This window comes from Schistocerca cancellata, chromosome 3, assembly GCF_023864275.1.
Source record: "Schistocerca cancellata isolate TAMUIC-IGC-003103 chromosome 3, iqSchCanc2.1, whole genome shotgun sequence".
Taxonomy (NCBI): Eukaryota; Metazoa; Arthropoda; class Insecta; order Orthoptera; family Acrididae; genus Schistocerca; species Schistocerca cancellata.
The window spans coordinates 596591429-596618429 of NC_064628.1; the positions used below are offsets into that span (position 1 = coordinate 596591429).

At 40.4% G+C, this 27001-nt stretch overlaps 2 protein-coding genes across 3 annotated transcripts in view; one reads left to right on the forward strand and one right to left on the reverse strand.

Moving 5' to 3' along the window:
* LOC126175484 (uncharacterized) overlaps nucleotides 1–4840 on the forward strand; it is an 81496-nt gene extending 76656 nt beyond the window's left edge. For both annotated transcript variants that reach the window (XM_049922301.1, XM_049922302.1), the window contains one exon: nucleotides 4470–4840. In XM_049922301.1, coding sequence (XP_049778258.1) covers nucleotides 4470–4714 — 245 coding nt within the window. In that variant the 3' untranslated portion in view covers nucleotides 4715–4840. The remainder of the gene's footprint in view (nucleotides 1–4469) is intronic.
* Nucleotides 4767–27001, reverse strand: part of LOC126175483 (AP-5 complex subunit zeta-1-like) — a 149094-nt gene continuing 126859 nt past the window's right edge. The window contains exons 11-12 of the mRNA XM_049922299.1: nucleotides 11454–11609; nucleotides 4767–5071 (exon numbers count right to left, since the gene is read on the reverse strand). Coding sequence (XP_049778256.1) covers nucleotides 11556–11609 — 54 coding nt within the window. The 3' untranslated portion in view covers nucleotides 4767–5071; nucleotides 11454–11555. The remainder of the gene's footprint in view (nucleotides 5072–11453; nucleotides 11610–27001) is intronic.

Below are 27001 nucleotides of genomic sequence, written 5' to 3' on the forward strand. Positions count from 1 at the left end.
ACATACCCACTCTAAGAAAGTTCTGCCAATACTTAACTAATGGTGTCTCTCATTGTCACTCATAATGCCCAAACTGAAAAATGGCATGTAACCACTTGGGAACATGAATGATTAGTACCACTTGCTCTGTCTAAAGAATATAGTAGAGTTAGACCAGCATTCTCAAAATATATGCACAAAGGTTCTCTGGCAATGTACCTGTCATATTCACTGTACTTGGCCCTCTGATTTCCACCATATTCATAGATAAAAGAAACAGCTGGAAAACTTCTGATGCTAATAAAGAGATGCTGGCAAAGGCAAAACTAAAAGTGTAATTTGCTTATCTAATAGAAACTTACATCAATTACGGAATCTACTCACTGGGAAAAATGTCCATTGCTTATTGACCCAAAAGGAAACTGTTGAATAATAAGTGTCAAGCTAAGAATTCACCTTGCCGCCACGTAGTGCGGGAAGAGCACGAGTGGACTTGTGAGCAGATAAATCCTGATATTGTCTGAGCAGTTATTCTTAACATATGTACCAATATAGTTATAACCAAGGATAAATATTATTATTGTCGTACACGTTAATGAAAGTATGGTTGCTCATGTGTGGTAGTTGGGGGTGTTGTCTCTTTTTGAGGTGACACACAAAAGTGTGACTACCATGTGAGACCATGACTGCTCAGAGTGTATGGGTAGCATCTTTGTGCATCATTTACAATATATGATTTTATAGTGCATTTGAAATAAGTTGTGGCTTTTGACAGTTTCATATGGAGCAAGTGGAGGGAAGTGTGCCAGCAAGTGGTGATAACACCATGCCTGTGTTTGGTCATGGCCATTCGCTGGCCGCCAGGCAAACATCCTTTGGCGGTAAAGAAATGGCAGTACTGAACAGAGCAGTTACATCTATGAATCTTTTATACCTACTCATGACAGTAGAGGTCCCCAAATGAAGAAAAGTCCCTATCCTTATCCTCAAACCCAGAACTGGTACTTGAACCAACAGAAATGACTGTCTCTTCAGTCTGTCCTTCCAGCAGTACTCCTGAATTACCTTCTTGGTATGACAGATGGCTCCTATGGGGAAACAGTTGCAATGACTTCTTTTGCCAGCATTTCAACCTCACTGGTGATACGTAACAGACCAGTTAGAGAGGCTTACTGCCTTGGTTGATGCAACAACTCTTAGTTTATTTAGGTCATGTAATCACCCAGATTCCAATTAATGGTAAAATTATAAGATAAATACAGTGTTCACACCAGTCATCCACACCTAGTGAATTATACGAAATGTATTACTTAATTTTCTTCCGTTGGTCAAAATACCTGAAATAACATCTGAATTGCTACTGTTAATCCATAAAACAAATATACGTAATGTAAGCCATTAGTTCCCAAAGTAACTAAAATAATTCACGAAATAATGCTGTCTGAAATGCATGAACAAATTACCAAACAGAATTATTGCACTTACCGAATAAAGGATCTGATTGTATGGAAGTCAAAAACATGGTAAGAACTTACTGTACTCTTATCTTCATGTCATTAAGAAAACTAAGAAACCATTTTTTTTTCTTCACATATTTGACGTGAATTCCTGTAATAAGGCTGAATTGAATGTCCAAAACTGATGAGTGTTTAGAACTATAATGTAAGTGATTCAGTTCAATTGGATGTAATTATTTTTAACAGTAATATTGAAAATTTACAATACCAATTAGGAAACATTGTTCAGAGGGATAAGTGAGAGAGCCAGCTCACTGGGAGTCATTGTTGATCAGAGATTTTGTGTTGCTCCATCTGTGTCACTGTGTGCAATAAATTGCAATGAGATGAATTAAGGTATACCTATTCCTTGTTTCACATTACACACTGTTTGAACGTGAAATGTGAATCCAGTTCACAACAAGAACTCTAGGACAACAAGCAGATCTCAAGATAAGTATTCAGAGTTACACCATCCATACAGACTGTTTATATTCCACTGATAGTCTGATAGCAATAACTTTACTTATATACATTTTCATTTCTAGAAGAATATGTTATGTCTCAAAGGGATTGGAATATTTGTCACCTGCAATGAACAGAAACGCAACACTGAGTGTAAACTTCTTTTTGTTTTGTGCCACATTGCCATTCACCCAGACCCATATATTCTCAATCAGATTTAAATGAGCATGATGTGAAGGAAGCCTGGTTACACACTGCCCTATGCCATTAGCCAGTTTGTTCACATGGTAGCATAAAGTTTTTGCCTTGTACTGTGCTACAAGTTCCATTAACTCCACCTTATTCATGCTAGATGCAACTTTATATGGTACCCGAAGTAAAATATACACTTACCTCCACTGCACTGTTACAGTTTTATTCATCACAATAGGAAGGTATGACACTTTTCTGTTACTGTTGTTGAATTTGGAGGACTATTTTGCAGCAGAGTATTCGAAAACCACTTCATGAAAACTCTGGCATTCAGTTATTCATGATAGGTGCTTTGCTGCCTGGAACGGAACAGCAATAAAAAGTTTTGAATGAAGCAGCAAGCAGAGCCAGTGTGAAGGATGGTTATCCTGCCACCCCTGCCTCACAGTGCTTTTTTTTGTTCCTTGTTCCTTGTGCTGTGCAGTCTGTCCACCTGTTTGTCAACATGTCACATGTGTTAATCACAAGTCAAACAATGTCTTTGAATGCGCTCCTCATGGCAAACAGATATCAACCTCTCCAGGCCAGTATGTCACTCCTCTCGATGATAAATGTCTGACAGGAAATCATCTTTTGCCATAAACCAATCTCTTGAAGACAGTTTTGATGTGATAACCAACTCCCCTTGAACAGCTCTGTTTCTTTACATTGAAAAGCAGTTTATTTAAGGTGGGGTACTCCTTGCATTGATAATAGGCATACAAATGCATCCACCTTGGTTACCCTTCTGTCGTAACTTCTTTTTTTGCCCAGGGTTTCTACTAAAGAACAAGTTAATGTTGCTTAATCATTTCCTTCTCCTTCCCAGCTCTTAGTACTATAGATCGATGAATGCTAAGTGCAATAGCTGTTCTGTCCACCACTACTGCAACATCTAAAATTGGACTGCCAGTATTGCACTCAATTTCAAAATAACTGTGCACAGAAAACACAAATTTGTGACCTTGTGGACAGATTGAAATTCCCCTTCCAAAGCTCAATAACTTTGCAGCTGGTGAATTAATGTTTTCTTGGAGACCTCTTCTTTTGTGAATCTCTTGTTAAGACAGGCTGCACTGTTTTTATTAATGCAATGCCAACATAAAACACTTAATCAATACACCTGATTGCAGAACATTTCAACACCAAAAAATACCACTTCACTATGAGAACTGCTGAACATTCACACATCTATTGCGTGGCAACAGGGGTTCTTTTCCAACTGAACTGTTGGCTGCGTGGTGGGAAAGCCGGCTTGCCATTGGTGTCACATCCATTCTGGTGAGCCAAATGTCAAAAGTTGCAACTAATTTTAAGCACACTATATCTTCAGTTTTATAATGCCTCTTCTTGCAAAGCAGTTGGTCAAAATCTGGAAGAAAACAGTACTTGAAGATGTGCTAGATTTTTACAGAATACATGTGGGATTCTGTGTGGTCCTTTCACAAATCCTGTAAGGTTTACATTGTTTTCTCTTATGTCAGTGTGTGCAGATGAAAATAAAGGTGTGAAATTATAGGTGCACAGGAGGCCTCGTAAAGTCAGCTAGGATATGGGCACCTGAACGGATTTTTTAAATGAAAGAGTTGGTTAAAAGATAGTAAACTCACTATATTCCGTATATGGGATACACCTACGTTGGTTTGTTGATGCCATTAGCCTGTCACAGCATCAATTTAAGTGTCAGGACAAATTCTGAAAAAGTTGAAAGCTGGTGCTAGAGAACGTCCAGCAGTTAAAATGTGGTTTACCTCCCATGCTCCCAATTAGCTACCTACAATGAAGTGTAGTAGGCCTGTTTGCAGGACAAACAACCTTTGCTGAAGTGACAGTCCCCGACTTGGCATGCAGGCCACAATGAATTGTATTTGCACATTACAGAAGAATATTAAAATGCAAAATGATAAATAAAATAAAAAATTTCAAACACCAATCAGACTGGCTAGGCAACTTGCACAAAAGCAGCTTATTATTATGTAGAATTAGTTGAAATACTGATATTGCTGTCTGGAGTGGTCCATTGCTTGAAAGCAAGTTGCAGTAATTTTTTTATCTATACTGCCTACAAGTAGCTGGATTTATATCGGGTGTTTCTCTCCCAATCGCTGTGTTTCCAGGAAAACTTGTTTCAATATGTATCTACTGATTGAAAGACTGCTAGTCACTAACTAAATAGTATTTGAATTAGTGGCTTTATTTCACTTAAAGAACTAATGTGTATTCGTATATTTCAGGCATGAAGTTACTTGCTCTTTTGTAATTTGTTGTAGCTTACAGTTGTGTATTTTTGTGTTGCAGGTCTTAATAAAAAATTACACTTGGTTTACAAAGATGAGAAACAGTGGCAGAAACTTCAAGAAAATCTTCAGTTAATAGAGAGGCTACAATTTCAAATAGATGTATTTGATCTGATTTTATCAGAAATGATACCGTGGATTTTGTCGATGGATCCCAACACTAAGAATTTTCAAATGATGCTGAAAGTCGTATGGGCAGTGACAGATTTTACAAGACTTCCTGTTCCAATATTCATAATTCCTTGAAACAGTAGCCTCGTGATAGTTAGCTAAGCAGTAATTAACACTATATAATCAATTAAAATCATTCTACAAAATTTATTAACATACAAATATTTACATTAACTTTATTTAATACAATAATTCCATTAATTGTCCTTTAATTTTAATAAATCATTTTAATGAATATATACAAAACAAAAGTATGGAATCTGCTATTAATCCTACATGAAACAACATAGACATCTACAGGTAAAATATAAAATAAGAAGCCATCAGTCTCTATATGCAGATCACTATTCCATGAATTGAGCCAGGACTCGCACAGCTGCACTCATTGCTTGGCTACCATCGTGCGATGCTGACAACACAGCACGAGCAATGCTGTAACATGTTTCTAAAATGAGATTTTGCTGAACAGTAAAGAATATCTGGAGACAAGGTTATTTAAGTTATAAAAGAAAAAGCACTACAACATAGTTTTATAAATAAGTGTACAAGCAGTTAAATACTGTAGTATAATTCAGTTTTCAGTTATAGATTTGTGGCATGAGTAGTTTCATTAGAATTTAAAAGCAAATCAATGTAAGCTGCAGTACAAAGATAGATCATTGTTGAATTGCAATTTGCCAGGCGGAAAGCTAAACTAAACACACACACACACACACACACACACACACACACACACACACACACACACACACACAAATCTTAAGTAAAAATACTGTGGTCTACAGGCTGTTACACGTCACATTCTTTATTATGAAACAATAGAGACTGGATAGGTAACCACTTATCTGTAACTCACTGATGTGAAGTGCATAGAAGCATGTAACAGCACTGACACTCCACTTGCATTTGAAATACCACTTTAAGGTACACCGTATGCATCTGTGGACCTGTGGCAAATGGACAGCACACATTTTGCTGTGGAAAACACCTCGGGTCCCAAGAAATTAACAGTATATAAAATGTCATTCCTTGTGGCCACCACCTGTTTTGTGTACGTGTGGTAGGCTCTTTTTTTGAGAGTCAAAAGTTCTGTCCAGAGCAGTTCCAAGGTACCTGGGAGTATGAAAGGACTGTTAAGTCATCCACAGCTCTCTGGCTGTGTACCTGCTTTTCAGATTAATTTGATTTCACTGTAACATGTGAAGATTAAGTAGATTTTGCACAGGAAGGACGAGGAGGAGGAGGAGGAGGAAGAAGAAGAAGAAGAATGGGGGGGGGGGGGGGAGGGGGGGAGTTGCTGTGGCTGTTCAACAAATTCATTTCTCAAATTACAATAGATTGTCATCACAAAAAATGAAATTTTGGTTTCCTCAAGAAGCAAATGATCCAAACTTTGGGTTGGCAGGCCTGGGTAACCAAGAAGGCTTCGTCTAGCTTAAATTTGTGAAGTTGTCAACATTTCTGAATTCCTTGAAATGTCAGTAAACTTTCCTGGTTGTTCAGATGTAGATGTAGTGACTTTGATGCCTGGTTGCAGAATGACTGTGATGATGAAGTGGACAATAAAAGTGGCATTTAAGGGGAGGAAATAATGCCTCATGTGGGGCAACGGCACAGCTGGAAAAAGTTAATGGTACACATAGAATATCAGCCGGAGATGAACTGATGTTAGTGAAATGTTTACATGATCATGCAAGTTCGAAATGAAAGAAACTTAAACTCTATTTACTGAAGTAGTGTGTTAGTGTCTATAAAAAGTTTGTGTATTATGTAGAGTTTTTGCATTTATTAGAATATTTCCAGGTAAAAGAGGTTTTTGTGTACTCCACTGAAAAGTATCTGACAGAGCTGTCGACCCAAATGTTTTGCAAACTAACATGCAAAAGTGCTGCTGGTGTAGCTCCAGAAGCATTTGAATGGTGAGCAGAGAACCTGTGTTCAATTGCCAAGAACATTCACACATTTTTCCCCGTTTTGAAATTGGTAGGAATAGCAGGGTTAATAAAGTAAGTAAATCAATACAAAACAGTAACAAGGTAAGCAAATAAATTTCTCAGATGACTTGGATTAGTAAAGAATTACAAATTTCATCCTGGTCACTTTACAATGTCTCTTTAACTCACTCTGTTATATATTCTCCAGTATTCAGAGAAAACAGACTTGGTTTTCATTTAAAAATCTCATTTGTTGAGTATTAATTTTGATGCATACTATGCATACAATAACACTGCCTGAAAAATTGGTGATGGAAAGCTCATGAATTATGCTGTGAATCATTATTGGCTCCATGCAGTTTTGCAATTTCTGTGAGCCTCCAGAAGCAGATTGCAAGTGAAGCTTCCATCCCCCCCCCCCCCCCCCCCCCCCAAAAAAAAAAAAAGTGTTTTTAACTTGATGATAAAAATTAACATCACATTGTTGGCACACGTGTTGGCAGTATTACCTCTACCATGCAAGTTGGCTGATCCTCCCATCTATAATGACAGTATTAGCTTGCCCATCCCAGGAATTGAATATCAGACTAAACATGTTATTACCAACTAATGGTTTTAAAACCTTCTCAAGATATGTTTTGTTAATTTACGGATTTGGAGCAAGTAAAAACCATTTTTAAATGAATCACTTGAACAATTGACCTCTCCTACACCCAAAGAGCTAAATTAATCATTTGTTCCTTATAAGCAACAGAGAACTTCAGACAACACGACAACATTTTTGCAGACACTGTGATGGGATATTGTGCCATGTGTTGTTATGTGTGTACTACCCACTGCGACAAGGGATCATTTTTCTCCATTATGCTACAGTATGTTGAAAGCTTGTCTTCAGAGCACTCTTACTCGAAATTATTTTCATATAACGAGGAGTAAAATTTCAATTCATTACTATAAGGGGGCAGTCAAATCAAAATTGGACACCCCCATAATGGGATCATGTAATACTTCCATTCAAAAGTAATCACCATATGCCATTTATGTCAGTGGGAGAGGAGACTATCAATTCCTGTTTAGCAGACTGCAGTCAGCTGCTGACAGACCCACTGTTGCACTTCCTCGATTGACTGAAACCAACATCCACAAACATCTCTTCAGGTCACCAAAGGTGTAAGAATCACATGACGAAAGATCCAGGCTGTACAGAGGATGCTGCAGTGTGTCCCAACCAAAGCCTTTGTCCAAATGACAGTGTGGGGGGGCAGGTGTTATATCGTGCATTACGATGATTGGGTCCAACAGCATCCCTGTCCTTTTTGACTTTGTTGTGTTGAGTCAAAACATCTTCGAACTTTCCATTTTACATTGTACACAAGTTACCTGCCAAATATCTACATCTACACTGATACTCTGCAAATCACATTTAAGTGCCTGGAAGAGGGTTCATCAAACTACCTTCACAATTCTCTATTATTCCAATCTCGTATAGCGCACGGAAAGAATGAACACCTATAGCTTTCCGTACGAGCTCTGATTTCCCTTATGTTATCTTGGTGATCGTTCCTCCCTCTGTAAGTCGGTGCCAACAAAATATTTTCACATTCGGAGGTGAAAGTTGGTGATTGGAATTTTGTGAGAAAATTCCGTTGCAACGAAAAACGCCTTACTTTTAATGATGTCCATCCCAAATCCTGTATCATTTCTGTGACACACACTCCCATATTTCGCGATAATACAAAACGTGCTGCCTTTCTTTGAACTTCTGTCAGTCCTATCTGGCAAGGATCCCACACCGTGTAGCAGTATTCTAAAAGAGGACGGTCAAGTGTTGTGTAGGCAGTCTCCTTACAGTTGGCTGTGTCCGAGGCCTTCCCTTTGTGAGAGTAAGAGGGGGTAGAATATTGATGGTATGGCAAGAAATTGGAAAAATGAGTTTAAAATGTACAGTACAGCACTTAGCGATTAATATACAACACTCAAATAGGCTGAGCGGACATCCCAATTTTGCTGGGAAGTCCCAGTTTTCGCATAAATGTCCCAGTCTCCTGATAAAATCATTCGGGACACATAATTGTCCTGGTTTTTAATTGAAAAACAAAATGCGTGCAGTAGTATGAGTTTTCCAATTCATTAAATATTTCTGAAAAAAATCTTAAAAGCAGCATGTTACAAAAATATATATTTTTACAATGTACATCACATTTGGTTTAAATCAACTTAAACCTAATGAAAAAGCAACAGATTTGTTGAAAAGAAAAAACAGGTATAATCTACCACCGCCCCTAACTGGCCAGACTTCCACTTAATAGCCTCGTACACAAGTATACTCAAAATCACATGTGGTACACAAAGGAGCATCACAACCATTTCTCGTAATGAAACTACAGCCATATGGAAGTTAATTTTGTGGAGAATTTGAGCAATGTGGTGTATGTGTTCACATTGTTCATTGTTTGGCATGTATGCACGCTTGCCCTAACAATCAAATGAGAGAGCTGTACATTGTTGGCAGATTTCACTTACTTAGTGATAGAAAACCGCGTCTACCGATTTTTGGTGCAACTGGCAACAGTTCCTACTTAGAAGTGAAAGTTGATAGGAGGTCAGTTCTGCAGTAGACAGTGAAAGTGAATATTAAACTTGGAAAGTGTGATGCCTGGCAAAAATGCCCAAGGGGAGTGTTCATTTAATGAAATGTTAAAAAAAAATCCTGTTTCTTAAAGGAAGTGACATAAACAATCACCTCCAAAGGAAGCATCATTGCCATCTACAAGTAGCTAGAGATGAAATCTTTTTTATACAGAAACAGTCCAGGAATGCCATCTCTCACAATCAACTCAAATTACTGTACTATTACTTTGATTCAGAAGCTTTTCAACAGGCCTGATTATTATTGTTGTGCTAGAACTAAAAGTGAAGCAATTGTCGTTAATTTGTTTGCCCACACTCATACTCCTACAGCAACAGCTAATGAATTACAAAAAGCAAAAAATATTTCTATAATGACTGATGCATCAAATCAAGTTCTATTAGGGGTTCAATATAACATTCCTGGTTTCGACATAAAAGTCAGAATATTGGATATTAGAAATGTTCCAAATGAAATGGCTGACACATCACAATCAATAATGCAATAAAGAAATTTCAAGCAAAATTAAATAAATTATTTGTTGGTTTTAGCTGTGGTGCTTTCTTTTTGCACAGTAGTGTCCAATCAGCAGCAGATGGTCAGCTGATTGATACTGAGGTGCTTCTGTTCAAAATTTACAAATATTTTGAAACGTACACTGTTGTGCCTTAAAAGAATTCTGTGAGGTAATTGGTGTTGAATACTAAGATCCTGTTAAATAACAGCAAAACAAGTTGGCTGTCTCTTCTTTCTGCATTTCAGAGAGTCCTGGATATTTATGAAGGACTTAAGTCATACTTTTTGCCCCCTGACAGCTGCCCTCAAATTTTAATTTCTTCTCTAATAGCACTTCCCCAACGTAGTTGAGATTTTTAGCAAACCAGTCAGAAGTTTGTCTGCTACCATTAAACAAATTAATTGAGAGTCAAAATATCTCTCCCCACTGAAACTTCTAATTTGACTGACAATTTTATACAAATGCTAATTTCCAGAAAGGTCAACAGATTCAAAACTCCAAGTCGGCCCATTTGACGTCCTACCCCCTTAATGAAATGTTGAAAAATGTTGTGGAAGATGGAATTATTATAAAAAAAAGACTTCATTTTTTGATGACTCTGTGAATTACATAAGAAGTGTATTTTATGTCAGTATCGAGATATTCAGAATGATCTTGGATTCGTTGCAACAACCTGGTCGCTGGACTGGTGTTCAGGATTATAGTGTTTGCCTGTCCGCTTTCAATGAGAATTCACTAATCAGTGAGTTTGGACATATTAAGAACATAATGGAAAAGCATATCAAAGATAGAGTAATGATGGAAGTGCCTCTAGGAGAGAGACAGACTACAATATTTGGAAAATATAGAGAAAATTATTAATTTTGCATTGTGTCAACCAGATACAAGTGCTGCAGCAGAAAGTGTTTTCAGTTTGATTAATATATATTGGCATGATGAAAAAGGTCATGCTGTTATTACTGTGAAAACTCACTGCAATCTATCTTGTACAGAATTTTATGATTATCTTCTTTCTGACGAGGAACTACAAGAATCAATTCATTCTTCTCACAAATACAGCAAAAGTAAACCTATTACACATGGCAGAATATGTGTATATACTATTATAATAAAGTATGTATCAGTTCTTTTTTTATTTCTGAAGAAAATAGTGTCCTTTCCCTTCTTCTCTTCGCAGACTGAAAATGAACACAATTTAAATCCCTGTGCAGCCATGCAGCTTAAGGTTTTCCCTGTTATTTCTAAACTGCCCAAGACAAGTGCTGAGGTGGTTTCTCACTCCAGTTCTCTTAATTATTGTGCTGTTGATTAATGATTAAACTCTTAACACACCATTTATTGTATAAAATAATTTCCAACACCTATGAAATTAATGACTGATGTTACACTCCGGGGAATGCATCTAAATAACATTTGTAATGGACACTAAAGGAACAATGATGAGCATCTGCACTGGGAGAAAATAAGTCAAAACCTTATTGCAAAGCTGGTGTGAGTACTGGAAATGGTGTGTGTGAACATCCATTGCAGAGAAATTTCCAGTTCAAAAAGGAATCAGGTGTCAAACAATTCACATCATATCCAGCACAAGTGACTATTGCAGTGCTCATTGAAATGTATGACATGACTAAGATAACACAAACAATAAGCTAATGTTAAGGATGTAGGTTTGCTACTCCTTTCCCAAATAAGTTTGATGTACCAGAAATGGTTATAATGTTTTAAACGACTGACCTTGGTTGATTTAGAAGAGAAGTAAGTTCTTCCACACGCTGTATTACTATCTGCTTCTCGCTACTACTTTTTAACAAACTCACTGCAATGTTTGTCTTTACCTTACTCAGGGGACAGAAGAGCTCGAGGAATAAGATCTTCTGATCTACTTGATAACTGCAACAGAAATGAGGTTTTGTTAATTTCATTTACAAATTTGAAAGATGCTTATGGTTTACTGTTTGTGGTAACTAAATTTTTTATATTAAAAAAAAAAGTGCCACAATAGCAGCATGTTTTTCCTCAATGTAAACAACAGATTTTGGAGACTCTTTATCCATCATGTACATTCTAAATGATACAGGAAATATTTAGAACAATTGCAGTGTTGCAACTCTGACTGTACATATATTCAAGGCAAGCAGTTACACATCCCTCATTTCGGGGATACCTCAGGATTTAGGTGCCTACTATGTTCGATAGTACTGGAACTTTCAGCATTTTGGGAAAAAAAGAAGGGGGGAGGACTTAGTGCAGTGTTACAGAAGATTTCTCATTATGTTTATGACATACAATGACTGACACACACACACACACACACACACACACACACACACACACACACACACACACACACACACAAAATAATGTTTAATTCTGAAACAAACAACAATATAAATGGTACTAGCTGGTCACTGATGTAAAGTGCATGAGCCAGCCAGTAGGACAGTTTAACGCAATCTTACGGTCTAGAATAGTTTAGGGAGAAAACTAGTCTAATAAAAATTAATTTCACAAAAGTTGGTGTTTTCAAGTTTCCGTGTAAAAATGTCATAAATACTTTTTCATCAAGGTTGAAGTTTATATACAATCTTTCATTTCTCATGCAAACAACTGATCTCAGGTCTCATGTCAGGTGATGTGATGCAAAGACCAATGAGGTAATTACTGAACTTTATGGTGGTGACAGATTTGCATCTTAAATAAATGGATTCTACTCTTGCCAACAATTTCACCTGACTGTTGATAATAGGAAACTGATGGTCATTCTCCATCAATGTAAACTGGTTTTGTGAGCAAAAGGAATGCTAGTATCTCCCCTGGCCACACCAGATCTCAATATCATTGTCTTTGTCATCTACTTTAGAGAAAGAGGTGCTTGATTGTTATCCACCTCCATCATTGTCCCTGTACATAATGTTTTGGCACAGTACTATTATTGAACAAACCAATATGTAAAGCAATTTAAATTCCAATAATTTGAAATGTTTCAGTATTCGTTACTGTTTATCTCCATGTGCCACCTCCACATTAGCACAAGCTTGATGGTCATAGAGAGCATAATAGTCATTGCCTTTGCTCATCAATAAAAGCTTCTGAAGATACAGTTCGAACAGGACTATATTTGTTGTAGATATAGATTGCGTATGTAAAAGCACAATGAACACTGTATCTATCAAATTGTGAACTCGGATTATACCATATACCGACTATGAAAAATTTATTTAATAGTGACAGAAGTGCATGGACATTACCTTCAAATCTTTGATTAGCAGCAACTTTAATGTGGATAAGAAGAAGAAAAACGGCAGAGTATCTGGCTTGTAGGACTGTATAAACATTTCTGAAAGTCAATAGAATGATAGACCAACTAGAAAACGAAGATTATCAGCAGTGGATAAATGAATTAACTGAAGGTAGGCTGCGATTGATTACAATAACCAGCACGATTTTTCAGTTAGCAGTTTATATTTATTAAAGTACTGTTACCACTGTTGTAATAAAATCTTTTCCTGTAATAAAAAATTACCAAAAGGCTGAGATGGTGGAGGAACTAGCTGGCAACAATATTAGTACTGACAAAAGAGCTTGTGTTTTTGTTTTGTTACTGAACACAGTTGAAGTTTGAAATGAGCAAAAACTTTTTGTTGCAAGTGTATAGGTCCTCAACACAATATGCTCTCAGTGTGAAAATGGTAAAGTCTTTTAACACTCCCTGACATACAACATGAAGGGAAGGAAGAAAAGGGAGGGTATATGCTGTTACTGCAATGAAGCCACGTATCAGTATGACATTACAACCCCCTCCCCTCCCCCCTCCCAATGGTGTCATAAAGCCATGGTATCATTTCCTGAGGCACACTGGCCTTCAGCTGTTTTAACTGATCCTGGATTGCCTGAATATCGGCACTGGGATGGGGCTGATGTCCGAGCTAGTCCAACATACTCTATCAGAGACAGATCTGGAGGTCTTGCTGGCCATGAGAATACATCTTGGGAACAGCTCGTAGAGACGTGCCATGTGGGGAAAAGCATTGTCCTGTTGCACTGCATCTGAGGTAGCTCATGAGGATGCAGGATGTCTGTAACTTACCATTGTGCTATTAGAGTTCCCTCAGTTACTACCAGTCATGACCTGAAGTCATACACAAAGGTTCCCTACACTGTGATGCTTGGACTAATACTGCTGTGCCTCTTCAGAACATTGGAAGAATGGGACCTCTCGCCAGGTTGGTCACCATACTTGTTCACATTTGTCATTCAGGGCACGGAGAAGTGCAATTCATTGCTGAAACAATGCAGTGCAGTTAATCAGCAGTCTGTGCTTCCTGATCATGGCAACACTCCACACACAGCCATTTGTGTTGTGGTGTGAACAGCAACCTACACATGGTATTGTTAATTCCCTCATTTGAGTGCTGTTGGCCTCTGACCAACAGTGCAGAATGACAAAGACTGTTGCAAGGGTCCAAGACTTGCTCTTGGAGGGCAAGCACAGATGTGAAGGAGCGTATGATGATGATGTGGTTGGTGCACAATATGGTGATCCTTCCTGTGTGGTGGTGAGAACCTTGATGACAAGTATGCCTTCCCTCATGTTCCCATCAATCCAACCTTGGGCCACTGTCACATCTAGATGCCCCACAAATCTGGATGTTGCACAATTAAGACAAGCTGGTCATTGCTTACACTGTCTCACACAAGTACCTCTGTGACCTGAACACTGATCATTGAACATCTGATGCTGTTCACATCCCTTATATAATCTACTAGGCCTCTTAACAATACTGAACATCAACAATACCAATTCTCTCCAGTGTAGAGCCATGACAGTATGTGCCTCCAATGTGTGACATAGAGCAAGAGTACATTTCGCAAACATTGGCGGAAGTTGCTGAATATGAACGATGCTTCCTGGCCTAATAGCATAAGTGAGTGCTTGTGCACAGCTAAGCAGATAGTGCATGCATCCACTTGCACATCGACTGTGAATTTGTAGTGTAGCATGCACTGCACTTGGCCACGTTTATTCACATAACAAAAGGAGATTAAAAATTATTATTCATGAATAACAAATTAAAGTATTTATTCTTCACACCAATAAAAACATTCAATTGTCATGTGTGAATAAAACAGTTACAAATAACAGATAAATCTGATATCCACTGCTCCAGTTCTTTATCATTTCTTAAACAAAAGCACTTTTTGTTGCTCTGAAATTGTTTCAAAATAACTCTTTCCCCCCCCCCCCCCCCCCCCAAACATCTCATCAGAAAGTTTATTTGATTTGTTAAGATTTGTCATTGTGATACACTACACAAAATACCATAGTTATCCAAGTATAGGACGACCAACACCCCCCCCCCCCCCCTCCCACACACACACACACAAAACCAGAAGCAGCTCCTTCAGAAGACTTTATTTTTTTAGCATCTTTGACTAACCAAAATTACATAAACTTTTATTGAGGTATCTGTCTAAAAATTAACTTTGCACTTATTGTAAATTTATGCCATTTATTGATTCTCTACACTTTCATAATACTAGGAGAAATAAAATAAACAAAAAGGAATTGTTTACATTAATTTCTGTCTCCACTGCCTTTTTTGTTTACTTAGCCTGTTGTCTGTGATATCATTATTTTTAATCACCATCATTTTAACAGGACAGCTGTGTAACTTATAACTCAACTGTCACAAATGTCTGGCTGTTTCTTCCGAATACGTTGCAATTTGAGGTTGTGGGAACTGAGAAAACAGCTTTTTTTATTTTATTTTATTTTATTTTGAACATACAACGTACTTCACTGCTTCTATACTTTTCCTGCTGCTCTCCCATTGGCTGTGCAGAACCAGCAGCTGACACACCTCGAATTGTTCCCATGATACCTCAAGGTGAGTGTCAACAACACTGCTGCTGCACAAAACATGTTGAGTACACCACTGCCCACCATCTAGACTTTTAACATCTCCTACAGACATGTCTGCTATTATTGATTATTTATCTATTTTTGAAATAAATTCAATTCCGAGTGCAAATGGATTCAGGTAACTGCCGTTTAAACATGGTAAATGTTCATAAAAAGCCAAAGCTAGCAGTACACATTCCCATGGTTGGCTGCACAACGACATTTCTGTCTGCTTCCCCTCCCTGCACTCACCATAGTTCTCAACCAAGCTGGGTCATTGTCGCACCCTCCAACTTCCCATAGTGCTGTGCTTGAGCAACGGCGATACATGGCCAGCAATATCTTCTAGGGTGCAGGTCATATGTACAAAGAGCAAGTAATACATAAATAAAAGATTCACAATCACTTTTCAGTCCAATTACCAAATTTTTGCTCCTCCCATGATCTGGTGACACTGTTAGTACTACCTTCACAAAGAGTCTTTCTGCTGTCATTTATTCTTGCAACAACAATTACAGTCAGTTTAATGTGATTTATTTTGTTTGTTAGAAATTTCTTCTGGATTAATTTTCCTTCTCGTTTCAAAGCTAATTAAAAGCTGGTCATAATTTTCTCCGGTATTTTAATATGCGTACAGTGACTGGATTTCTCATTTGCAACCCAGATGGTAAGTCATTAGTTTCTCATAACCAAGTAATGGAAAATCCAGGATGGAATAATGACAATATTATGAAAAAGATAGACTGCTACTCACCATGTAGAGATGATGTTGAGTCACAGATAGGCATAACAAAACGGCTGTCAAACAAGAAAGCTTTTGGCCAAAAAGAGCCTTCACCAGCTGCGACATAGTCACATGTATGAACAGTGATCTAATACTGTCAAATGTTTTTTACTCCAGTCTTTGATCACAATATCAATTCTTTTGATGATGACCAGTTTCAGTCAGTAATGACCATCCTCAGATCTTTGCTACACCATGTCCTAAAGTGATAAGGCCGTATTTATATGTTTTGACGATGCCATTACAGCCTTATCACTTTAGATAGGCCGTAATGGCATCGCCAAAACATATAAATACGGCCTTATCACTTTAGGACATGGTGTAGCAACGATCTGAGGACAGTCATTACTGACTGAAACAGGTCATCATCAAAAGAATTGATATTGTGATCAAAGACAGGAATAAAAAGCCTTCTTCTGAATTAGACCATGCGCGCACACCCATGCGCACTCCGCCACTGTGTCTGACTGTCGAGGCCGGCCAGTGACCGTGTGTGTGGTGTGGTGTTTAATTTGGAAGAAGGCCTTTTTGACTGAAAGCTTACTTGTTTGACAGACTTTTTCTTGCATCTATCTGTGATGCAACATCTCCACTATATGGTGAGTAGCAATACCCTTTTCATAATATTGTCATAACCAAGTAAAATATTGATTCGGGTTCAGAATCAAGTAATGGTTTTTGAAAGGCAATATTTTTGCCTTTGAATGTTACCTTTACTTAAAAAGCAGCATAAGTGTACGTACTCGGTATTAATTCTTGCTTGAGAACTTTTATTGTGAACCTGTTCAAACACAATAACAGTTAGTAAGTTGATAGAATTTAATGTTATGCCCTCCTGTGTTTCACAAATTTGTCAATTTTTAAGCAGAACATTATATTGTTAGTTGTTTTAGTGGCCAGTTCATAGTTTCTCACGTATCCCTCGTATCCCTTGCATTAGTGCCAAGAGTCAAATGTCACATGATTGTTCGAGCAAGGCTGATACCGTATAGAGAACTTTGGTGTATCAGGATATCTTGAGCCTATTCAGATGCAACTATTGTCTGATATGTCCTATCCTTCAGGATTGTTCAGAATAAATTTGTACGAAACCTCAATAACCAAAGCTTCATCTGTAAATGTAAGATAACCCCCTATATTAATATATTAAACAATGTAAAAATGTGGACCTCAGCAACAATAGTTTAATCTGTGAATATAAGGTGACCCCGTATTTTTTGAATGGTGGCTTCAAGAAAAAAACACATCTTATAATCGGGAAAGTATGGTAAGTGACCCCCTTCGTGGCTGACCGAGATCCTCTATTAATTATATCTATTGTATATCCTTCAAACAAAAAACCATGCCCAATAGCTGGAACAAAACGACGTCACATCTGTTTACAAGAAAGATAGCAGGAGTGATCCTGAAAGCTACTGTCCAGTATCATTGACATTCATTAGTTGTAGAATGTTAGAATATATTCTGCGTTCAAAGATAATGAGAAACCCGACTCGCACTTTTTTTTCACGCGATGTCCTGGAAGCCTTGGATCAAGGCAGTGAGATGCAGTATTTCTCTGTTTCCAAAAACCATTGACTCAGTACCACACCTATATTCATATGGGGTATCAGACAAAATATATGACTGGATAGTCAGGGTGGCCACCTAATCTTGAAAACCGGAAGACAGCCTTGAATTTGTAAAAAAAGAAAAAGTACGGAAAAAACCTGGAAAAGACTGAATTTCCATGAGAAACTTCATTTTTGTATACAAGAACTTTTTTAAATTCAATTTATGATTGTTTTAAGAGAGTACAAATAATATGCTACATATTTTGACACTATCTGAATATTTCTGTCTTTATCTCAATGTCTTCAACCATATGACTCAACATAAATTCTGTCCTGATGTGGCTCTGTTCAAGAAACATGATGTCATTGGAGTGTCCATTTCTGCAAAATTGCAGCTTGAATGAAAGTCATTATTTATCTACACTAAATGCTCACATTTCAGTAAATGACACACACAAACCTATCTTAGACACTGCACAAGTATGAGATCTGTTCATCATAGGTAAGTTAGTTGGTTTTTCTCTTTTTCCCTTCATGAGTCTGGGATATCTCTTCCAGGAAACACTTGCTTGTGAGCATTTTGATAATTCGAATTTAAAACTTCATATGAGCTGGTGTTAATGTTTTGCTAGTAATAATGATAGGTAGTTCCTGTAATTGACTTTACATTGGCAGTGTTAATTGTAGACACAATTTTGAGTAGTTTTGGTAGCAATTTTTTAACATGCAGATTGCCAGCCAAAAAAGATGTGAGCATAACCTTGAAAATATATTAATTCAGCGGAAGGTGGGTTTTGTTCAGTTCTGAATTATTCCTTCAACAGCGATTTTTGTAAACAGTAAATGTGACCAGACAGCGTGTCGCGCATGCTCAGAGCTGAAATCACATATAAGCAGCACCTTCTCCAGCTTCTGGCTGCTCGGAGTATGGCTGTTTGATGTACAAGCAGTGAGAGCTAGCAGCCAGATTTGTGCATGCACATAACAGAGTTAGTGGGATGCACTTCATGTAACTCATGTTTTGTTTGTGGTGCATTTTTTCAATCGTTTTTATGCTATTTCAGTTCATGTATTCAGTTATTTCATATTTACACTTCATTGTTAATAGTAAGGTAAGCATATCAGATGTTTATCCACCACTATGCATGGGAATCTAACCAGAAATGGTACGAGAAGCATTTAAGCAGTGAAAGACCAGACACAGGTTTCTGTGTCATCGTAGCTGTTAATGCTCATTAACACCTGTTTTTTTTTTAGTGCTTGAAAGTAGCTGTCTGGCAGCTGCTTAAATGAACCCATTGTTCCACCTCTTCTGAGACTAATACCATCTACATCTTTCTGAGGTGGAAGGTCACAACGGAAACCATCAGTAATGGAGACGGATAGTGTGAATTGCCTGCGCTGTTGAACAAGTTCATAACATTTTCGGAGTGCAGTGTTTTTCAGTCATGCCTAAACAGAGTATAACTTGATACCAGAGTACATATGAGTCAATTTATCCACAGGTTATGTGCGACACCAAATTACAAATGAATGCATTATGTTCTTGGTGCAACACAACGATAAATATTTTGACAATGGGGAAAAGTGCTTTGGGCAGCACAAAACATAAAACTCTACAAAACAAATGGAAGTCTTTTCAGATAAATATATTTATGCAATGCCAAGAACCTGACACAATGAAAATTCAATCCCAAAGCAGTTAACAATGTAAGCCTATTGTTTATTAGATTTGGTTGTTTTCACAATGTCATCTTAGATAAACAATCGAAATATAGGTGTCTTTGTTGAACTGTATTCCTTAACACTCTGAGCCGATGTTGATTACAATTATCTTTGCCTTAAAAATGATACACACTAAAACTTTTATGCTCGAGTGTGTCATCCTCCGTAAACGTGTGGTTACGAAATGACAGAATTTCCTTAAGAGTACAGTGATTTATTTTATCATCACCTTTTTTTTTAAAATTTCATCTTCTTTGCAGCCATGCAAATTGTAATTGAAGTCATTTTTTACAAATTATGCTTATCTGTTCTCTCTTTTGATTTCTGAATTATTTGTGTTGATTGCATTCAGTCTGCCAGAATGATTCCTGCTGTCTTGCACAGTTTTTAGAGAAAATAACTGGCAGAAATGCATGTCAAATAGCGTCAGTATATGACTTATTCTAAAACTCTTAACTGCACATCATAATATCATTTATCACGAAGTTCTTTTTGAGATATGTTGACACAAAGAACATAATTTAACAAGTAGGATACGTTAAACACTACTAAAATTTTACAGGAATTACAACATGAAGAATTTCGTCCCAGGCAACTGGTACAACAGAAGCAGGTGTGACACCTTCAGCTTAAAAAAACTAGCCATCTAAAACATCTCAGTTAAGTCATTTTTGTTATCAGAAAATGTCACAAAAGCTGAAATTTTGGGGTACTTATGTACAATTTATAATCATTTGTCAATATGGAATTCCACTACTTGCATATCATCATTTCCATATAGTCAAATTGCAATTGCACAGAACAAAAATTGCATACAGTATTGTTTATAGTATTGTTCCATATGTTCATGGTAAACTTATGGATATGATTAAACAATGGTGTGTGTGTGTGTGTGTGTGTGTGTGTGTGTGTGTGTGTGTGTGTGTGTGTGTGTGTGTGTGTGTGTGTTTTTTTGAAGTTTAAGGGCACTAAACAGCGTGGTCATCAGCACCCAAAAGCATAAAAACAGGAACACAGGCAGTGAAGGGACTAAGACAAACAGTGAACAAGGAGAACGGCTAAAAGACACAGACCTGATGCAGTTCCAAATCCTCACATACAGAGGAAAAACAAGAGGAGAAGGAACACACTAAAATGGAAAGGAAACACAAGGAAAAGATAACAGAAACCGAAGGGAAACAAGGAGGTAATCGTGACTGGCTGACCTCTTACCTAAAACCTGGGTGAGCCAGTCACCCAGCAGCACATTATAACCCTCTCCCTAAAATCCGAGGCAACAAATTGGACAGGACACAAAACCGTAAGACCTTAACTACAGTCGTTGCGTCATCTTGTAAAATACAGGGCAAATCCGGTGGCAAAGAAACCACCGCCCTCTGGTCAGAGAATAAAAGATATTCAAGTAAAATGTGGCGGACAGTAATCTGGACGCCACAAGAACTGCAGATTGGGGGGTCCTCCCGCCGGAGTAAAAAACCATGCGTTAAGGGACTGTGCCTGATGCGGAGGCGAGTGAGGAGAACCTCATCCCGCCTGCATGACTGTTAGGACGTACGCCATGGCCGCGTGGTAGCCTTGACCAGACGCAGCTTATTGTCACCGACTGCCAGCCACTCCTCTTCCCACTGACACATAACACGAAAACGTAGGAGGGAGGTAACAGCATGGAGGGGGACGGCACATTCAACAACGTGAGGGAGGGAACATGCATCTTTGGCAGCCACATCCGCCAGTTCGTTTCCCCTAATACCCACGTGCCCCGGCACCCAGCAGAAGGACACCTCCTTCCCCTGCCGTTGCAGGTGGAGGAGGGCATCATGGATGTTCTGTACGACCGTATCCGCTGGGTACAAGCGGTGCATGGTCTGAAGGGCACTCAGGGAGTCAGAACAAATGAGGAACTTAAGACTGGGAACACACCTCATCTGCTCCAATGCCCGCTGCCCGCAAGATCGCAAACAATTCGGCATCAAAGATGGTAAACTCCACAGGAAGCCGTAACTTGACGACTCGATCAGGGAAAACAACAGCACAACCAACAGAGTCCCCCTGTTTAGAGCCATCCGTAAATACTGGTACATGGTCGGGATGCTGGTTTAAAATATCAGAAAATAAGGAGATAAAAACAAACGCAGGAGTGCAACTCCTCCGGTACTTCGACAAGTCTAAAAGGACGCTGGGCCTCTGGAGCAACCAGGGAGGCAGGCGAGTAAAACCTTGTCGTTGGGGGGCCACACGCTCCACACCAAGGGACTCAAGCAAATGCTTGGCACGAATCCCCAACGGTCTCGTTGCCCTGGGACGACTGGAAAAGAGACGTTCCATAGGCGGTCGGGCAACGGTAGGGTACGCAGGGGAGGTAGGACAGGCAAGGAATTGACACACCCGTCGCACCATGAGGAGTTTCCGCCGGATGGCGAGCGGCGGTTCCCCTGCCTCAGCACACAGGCTGGGGATGGGACTGGTACGGAAGGCACCAGTGGCCAGCCTGATACCCTCATGGTGTACTGCATCAAGAATCTTCAGATACGAAGGCCTTGCTGACCCATACACGGTGCAACCATAGTCAAGACGCGATCGGACGAAAGCCCTATAGAACTGCAGCAGACGCGCCCGATCTGCTCCCCAGGACCGATGGCTCAGACACTTCAAAATATTCAGTGCCTTCAGGGCCCGCACCTTGAGGTCTTTAAGGTGAGGCAACCACGACAACTTGGAATCAAAAGTGAGGCCCAGGAACCGCACAGTGTCGCTAAAAGGAAGAATGGTGTCCCTCAGACGCAATTCAGGGGAGGTAAAAAGACGTCGAGAACGATTAAAATGAACACACACACATTTGTCTGCAGAAAAGGTAAAACCCGTCTTCGCAGTCCATGCTTCTAATCGCTGTATCGTAAGCTGCAACTGCCGACTAGCAGTGACAAGATTGGAGGAAGAACAGAAAACAGCAAAATCGTCCACAAACAAGGAGCATTGGACAGGACTCCGGATAGTGGACGTGATACTGTTAATGGCGACGGCAAAGAGGGTGACACTTAAAACGCTTCTCTGAGGAACACCATTCTCCTGCACATACAAATCAGATAGCACATTACCAACCCTGTAACGAAAGAGGCGGTGGGAAAGAAAGGACCGAATGAAGATGGGGAGACGGCCACGAAAGCCCCACTCATGGAGTTGATTGAGGATATGGCGGCACCAAGTAGTGTCATACGCCTTATGAATGTCAAAGAAGACACCAAGACAATGCTGGTTACGTAGGAAGGCCTGCTGGATGGCCGCCTCAAGCAGGGTCAAGTTGTCGATAGTGGAACAACATCGCCGAAAGCCACACTGAGAGGGGCTAAGGAGCTGCCTGGTCTCGAGCAGCCAAACCAGGCGACGGTTGACCATGCGTTCCAACGTCTTCCCGACACAGCTCGTCAAAGCAATACTTCGATAACTGCTGGGATGCGTTCGGTCCTTCCCCGGTTTGAGGAGAGGAATCAAAACCGCCTCCCTCCACGAGTCAGGGTATGTGCCGGATAACCATATCATATTAAAACAACTCAGGAGAACTTCCTTGGATGGCAGCAACAAGTGCTGCAGCATGCTGTACCGGATTTGATCATGACCAGGCGCAGTATCATGAGCCACAGACAGCGCTGAATCCAGTTCCCACATTGTGAAGGGGCAGTTGTAGGGTTCAGAATTTGGAGACTGGAAGTCCAAGTGACCCCTCTCGATGGCAGTTCGGTAGCGGCAGAAATCTGGATCACAGTTAATAGTGGCGGTAGATTCTGCAAAATGCATGGCCAGTGTCTGGGCAATGTCTCTCGGCGCCGTGAGGAGACATCCCCGATGCAGCAATGCCGTGACAGGTAGTTGGCTGCGTTTCCCGGAAATCCTCCTGATGGCTTCCCATACTTTCGTAGAATTAGTGGAGCGGCAGATGGAGTTCAAGAACAATTGCCATGACCGTCGTTTGCTCTCTTTAATCACTCGCCGCGCTTTGGCCCTTGCCACCCGAAAGGCCACAAGATTGTCAGCGGAGGGACGGCACTTGAAGCAGCGCAGAGCTGCACGCGGGCTCGGATGGCGGAGCGGCACTCAGTGGTCCACCAGGGGACAGGACGCCTCTTGGGATTATCGGATGACCGTGGAATGGACAATTCAGCAGCATGGGAGATCACGGCTGTAACATGGTCTACCCATTCGTGGACGCTGGCACGGTGTTCCAAAACAGCCAGTTGGCTGAAAAGCGTCCAGTCAGCTCTGCAGAGGAGCCACCGAGGCGGCACTAATAATGCCACAGCCTCATCCAGGAGGCAAATCCAAAGGGGGAAGTGGTCACTAGAATGGAGGTCAGCAACAACCTCCCACAGAGCAGAATCCGTGAGTGCTGGAGAGCAAAAGGAAAGGTCAATAGCCGATGACGACCCGGAAGCAGTACAGAAATGAGTGGGAGCACCAGAGTTGAGGATGCACAGTTCTTCAGACATCATGAGGCTTTCCAGAATGCGACCCCTGGGGCAAGTAGTCGGAGAGCCCCATAAGACATTATGAGCATTGAAGTCCCCCAGCAGAAGAAATGGGCGGGGGAGTTGGCTAATAAGGTCTGTGAGAGCCTCAGAGTCTATCACATCCTGAGGTGGTAAGTAGACTGAACAGACTGTGAGCCTCCGACCCACAAGAAGGTCAACTGCAACTGCTTGCAAGTCGGTAACGGTAGGGAGCTCAGATGAGGGGAGCATGTCACGGACAAAAACCGCAACACCACCCTTTGCCCTTTGCCCCGTCAGATCATCTTTCCGATATACGGTATAGCCCCGTAAAGAAGGAGCATCACTGGCCCGAAAATGTGTCTCTTGGAGACATAAGCACAAAGGGCACTCTCGTACAAGGAGTTGTAATTCGGCCACATGCGTCCTGAACCCATTCAGGTTCCACTGTAATCGGCTCCTTCATGGGCAGGCTGACCACATTTACCACAAGTGGCTATCCCATTGCACCCCAACGTAGTATGCCCAAAGCGCTGACATTTAAAACAGCGCATTGGGTTGGGGAAATATGGCCTTACTGGCAAACGTAAGAACCCCGCTTTAACATGCTCTGGGAGTCTCGGGCAACTGAACGTGAGAATAAACGAGTCGGATTTGACTAGGTTCCCATCGACTCGTTTCATAATATGCTGCACGTCAACAATACCGTCATCAGCCCATTCAGATTTTAACTCATCTGTGGGGATATCCACCAAGTCCCTACATGTCACAACACCCTTACTATAGTTCAGAGTGGAGTGGAGCTCGGCCTCGATAGCGTACTCTCCGAGACAGGTTGCTTTCCTAAGAGAAGCGACTTGACGGGAACTAGAAATCTCAACTAACAGAGTCCCATTGCGAAGTTGCTTCACAGATTTAAGTGTTCCTGCAATCCCCTCAAGACCCTTGTGGATGTAAAAGGGAGAAACCCTCTCAAAGCTACCCTCCTTCCGTTTAATAATCAAAAACACATTCTGATTATCAGCATGTGCTCTGTTATGACAGTCTGATAAATCTCGATCAACACCAGGCGCTGGAGGACTCGCAGCACGAAGTCGCTTCTTCGATGGGGTGTGTTTTCCTACCAGTGGCCCACCCGAGCCACTGGTAGGGGGAAATGTAGAGGTCTAAGGGTCCATTGCGGTCCCACGAGCAGCTACTAGGGAACTAAAGGTCCGCTCAGACAGAGCCCCGCGTGCCTGAGTAAGCCTTATACAACTGGGGTGCGGCAGGTGCCCCAGAGGTTGCCCGCTTGCGACTGTTCCACCCCAACAGCCATGCATCCCATAGGCGCGGAGCACACCGGAAGATTGAGGGGTTTTTATAGAGGTTTTCCTTCCTCGCAATCCAGGCGGTCAAGCCAAGATTACCATTCCCCGCAGCACACAACATTCCACCGCCGCGCCATACAGTGGTCGCTGAAGCATGTCCGGGGGTTACGGTGACAGGAAACTGGCGGCGCCGACTAGTCCCCAGCTCAGGACCCCGGGGTCGCCAAGCCCGTACTCAGCAAACGAATGCTGAGCCCCTGGGGGGAGTGATTTTCTAGATGCTGTGAAAGGTTCTTTTGGTTTACGGAATCTTCCAAAAATTTTGTAATTGTCACTGGATGGACCAAACGTGAATTTTAAAGTTTGGAAGGACTTGAATAATGAGCTAGAAAAAATTTCTGAAAACACAGAAATCTTACAGTTAGGTTTGAAAAGTCCATGCAAAGTCCGAGAGATGGCACCACCGACACGTATCGAGGTCATGTTTAGATAGTAGCATCTTTGGAAAGAATGCACACCAAATTTCAGCCATATCGGTCTATTTCTTTGTGTTTGGCATTCATGTGAATCAAGTAAGTAAACGACTGTCAAAAAATGGACGAAGAACAATTTTGTGAGGTGATTAACCACTACTTTATGAAAGGCAAAACGCCTCAGGAGACTAAAGAGAAGCTTGCTTAACATTACGGTCACTCTGCACCTTCGATTAGAACAGTTTATAAGTGGTTTCAAAATTTTCAGAGCGGCCATTTGGGATCAAATGATGCTGAACGTTCTGGATGCCCTGTGGAGGTTACAACTCCAGAAATCATTGATAAAATCCATGATATGGTGATGGATAACTGAAAAGTTAAAGTGTGTGAGATTGCTAATGCAGTGGGCATCTCGAATAAACGGGTACATAATATTTTGCATAAACATTTGGACATGAGAAAGCTATCAGCAAGATGCGATTGCTCATGCTTGATCAAAAATGGAATCATGTGAAGTGTTACAAGGATGGTTTGCAGCTGTTCAGGAAAAATCCGCAGGGCTTTACGTGTCGTTTCATCACTGTGGATGAAACATTGATACATAACTATATTCCTGAGACGAAAGGACAATCTAAACAGTTGGTTACCAAGGGAGAATCTGCACCAAAAAAGGCGAAGACCGTTCCTTTGACCGGAAAGGTTATGGTGACTGTCATTTGGGATTCGCAAGGGATCATCCTCATTGACTATTTGGAATAGGGTAAAACTATTACAGGTGCATATTATTCATTGTTATCGGACCGCATGAAAACTGAGCTGCAAGAAAAATGCCAGCAATTGCACAGCAAAAATGTCCTTTTCCATCATGACACTGCACCAGCACACACCTCAGCAGTTGTGGTCACAAAATTAATGGAAATAGGATTCCAACTCATTTCACATCCCCCCTATTCTCCAGACTTGGCTCCATCGGACTACTATTTGTTCCCCAATTTGAAGAAATGGCTGGCAGGACAAAGATTTTATTGAAACGAGGAGGTGATTGCAGCAGCTG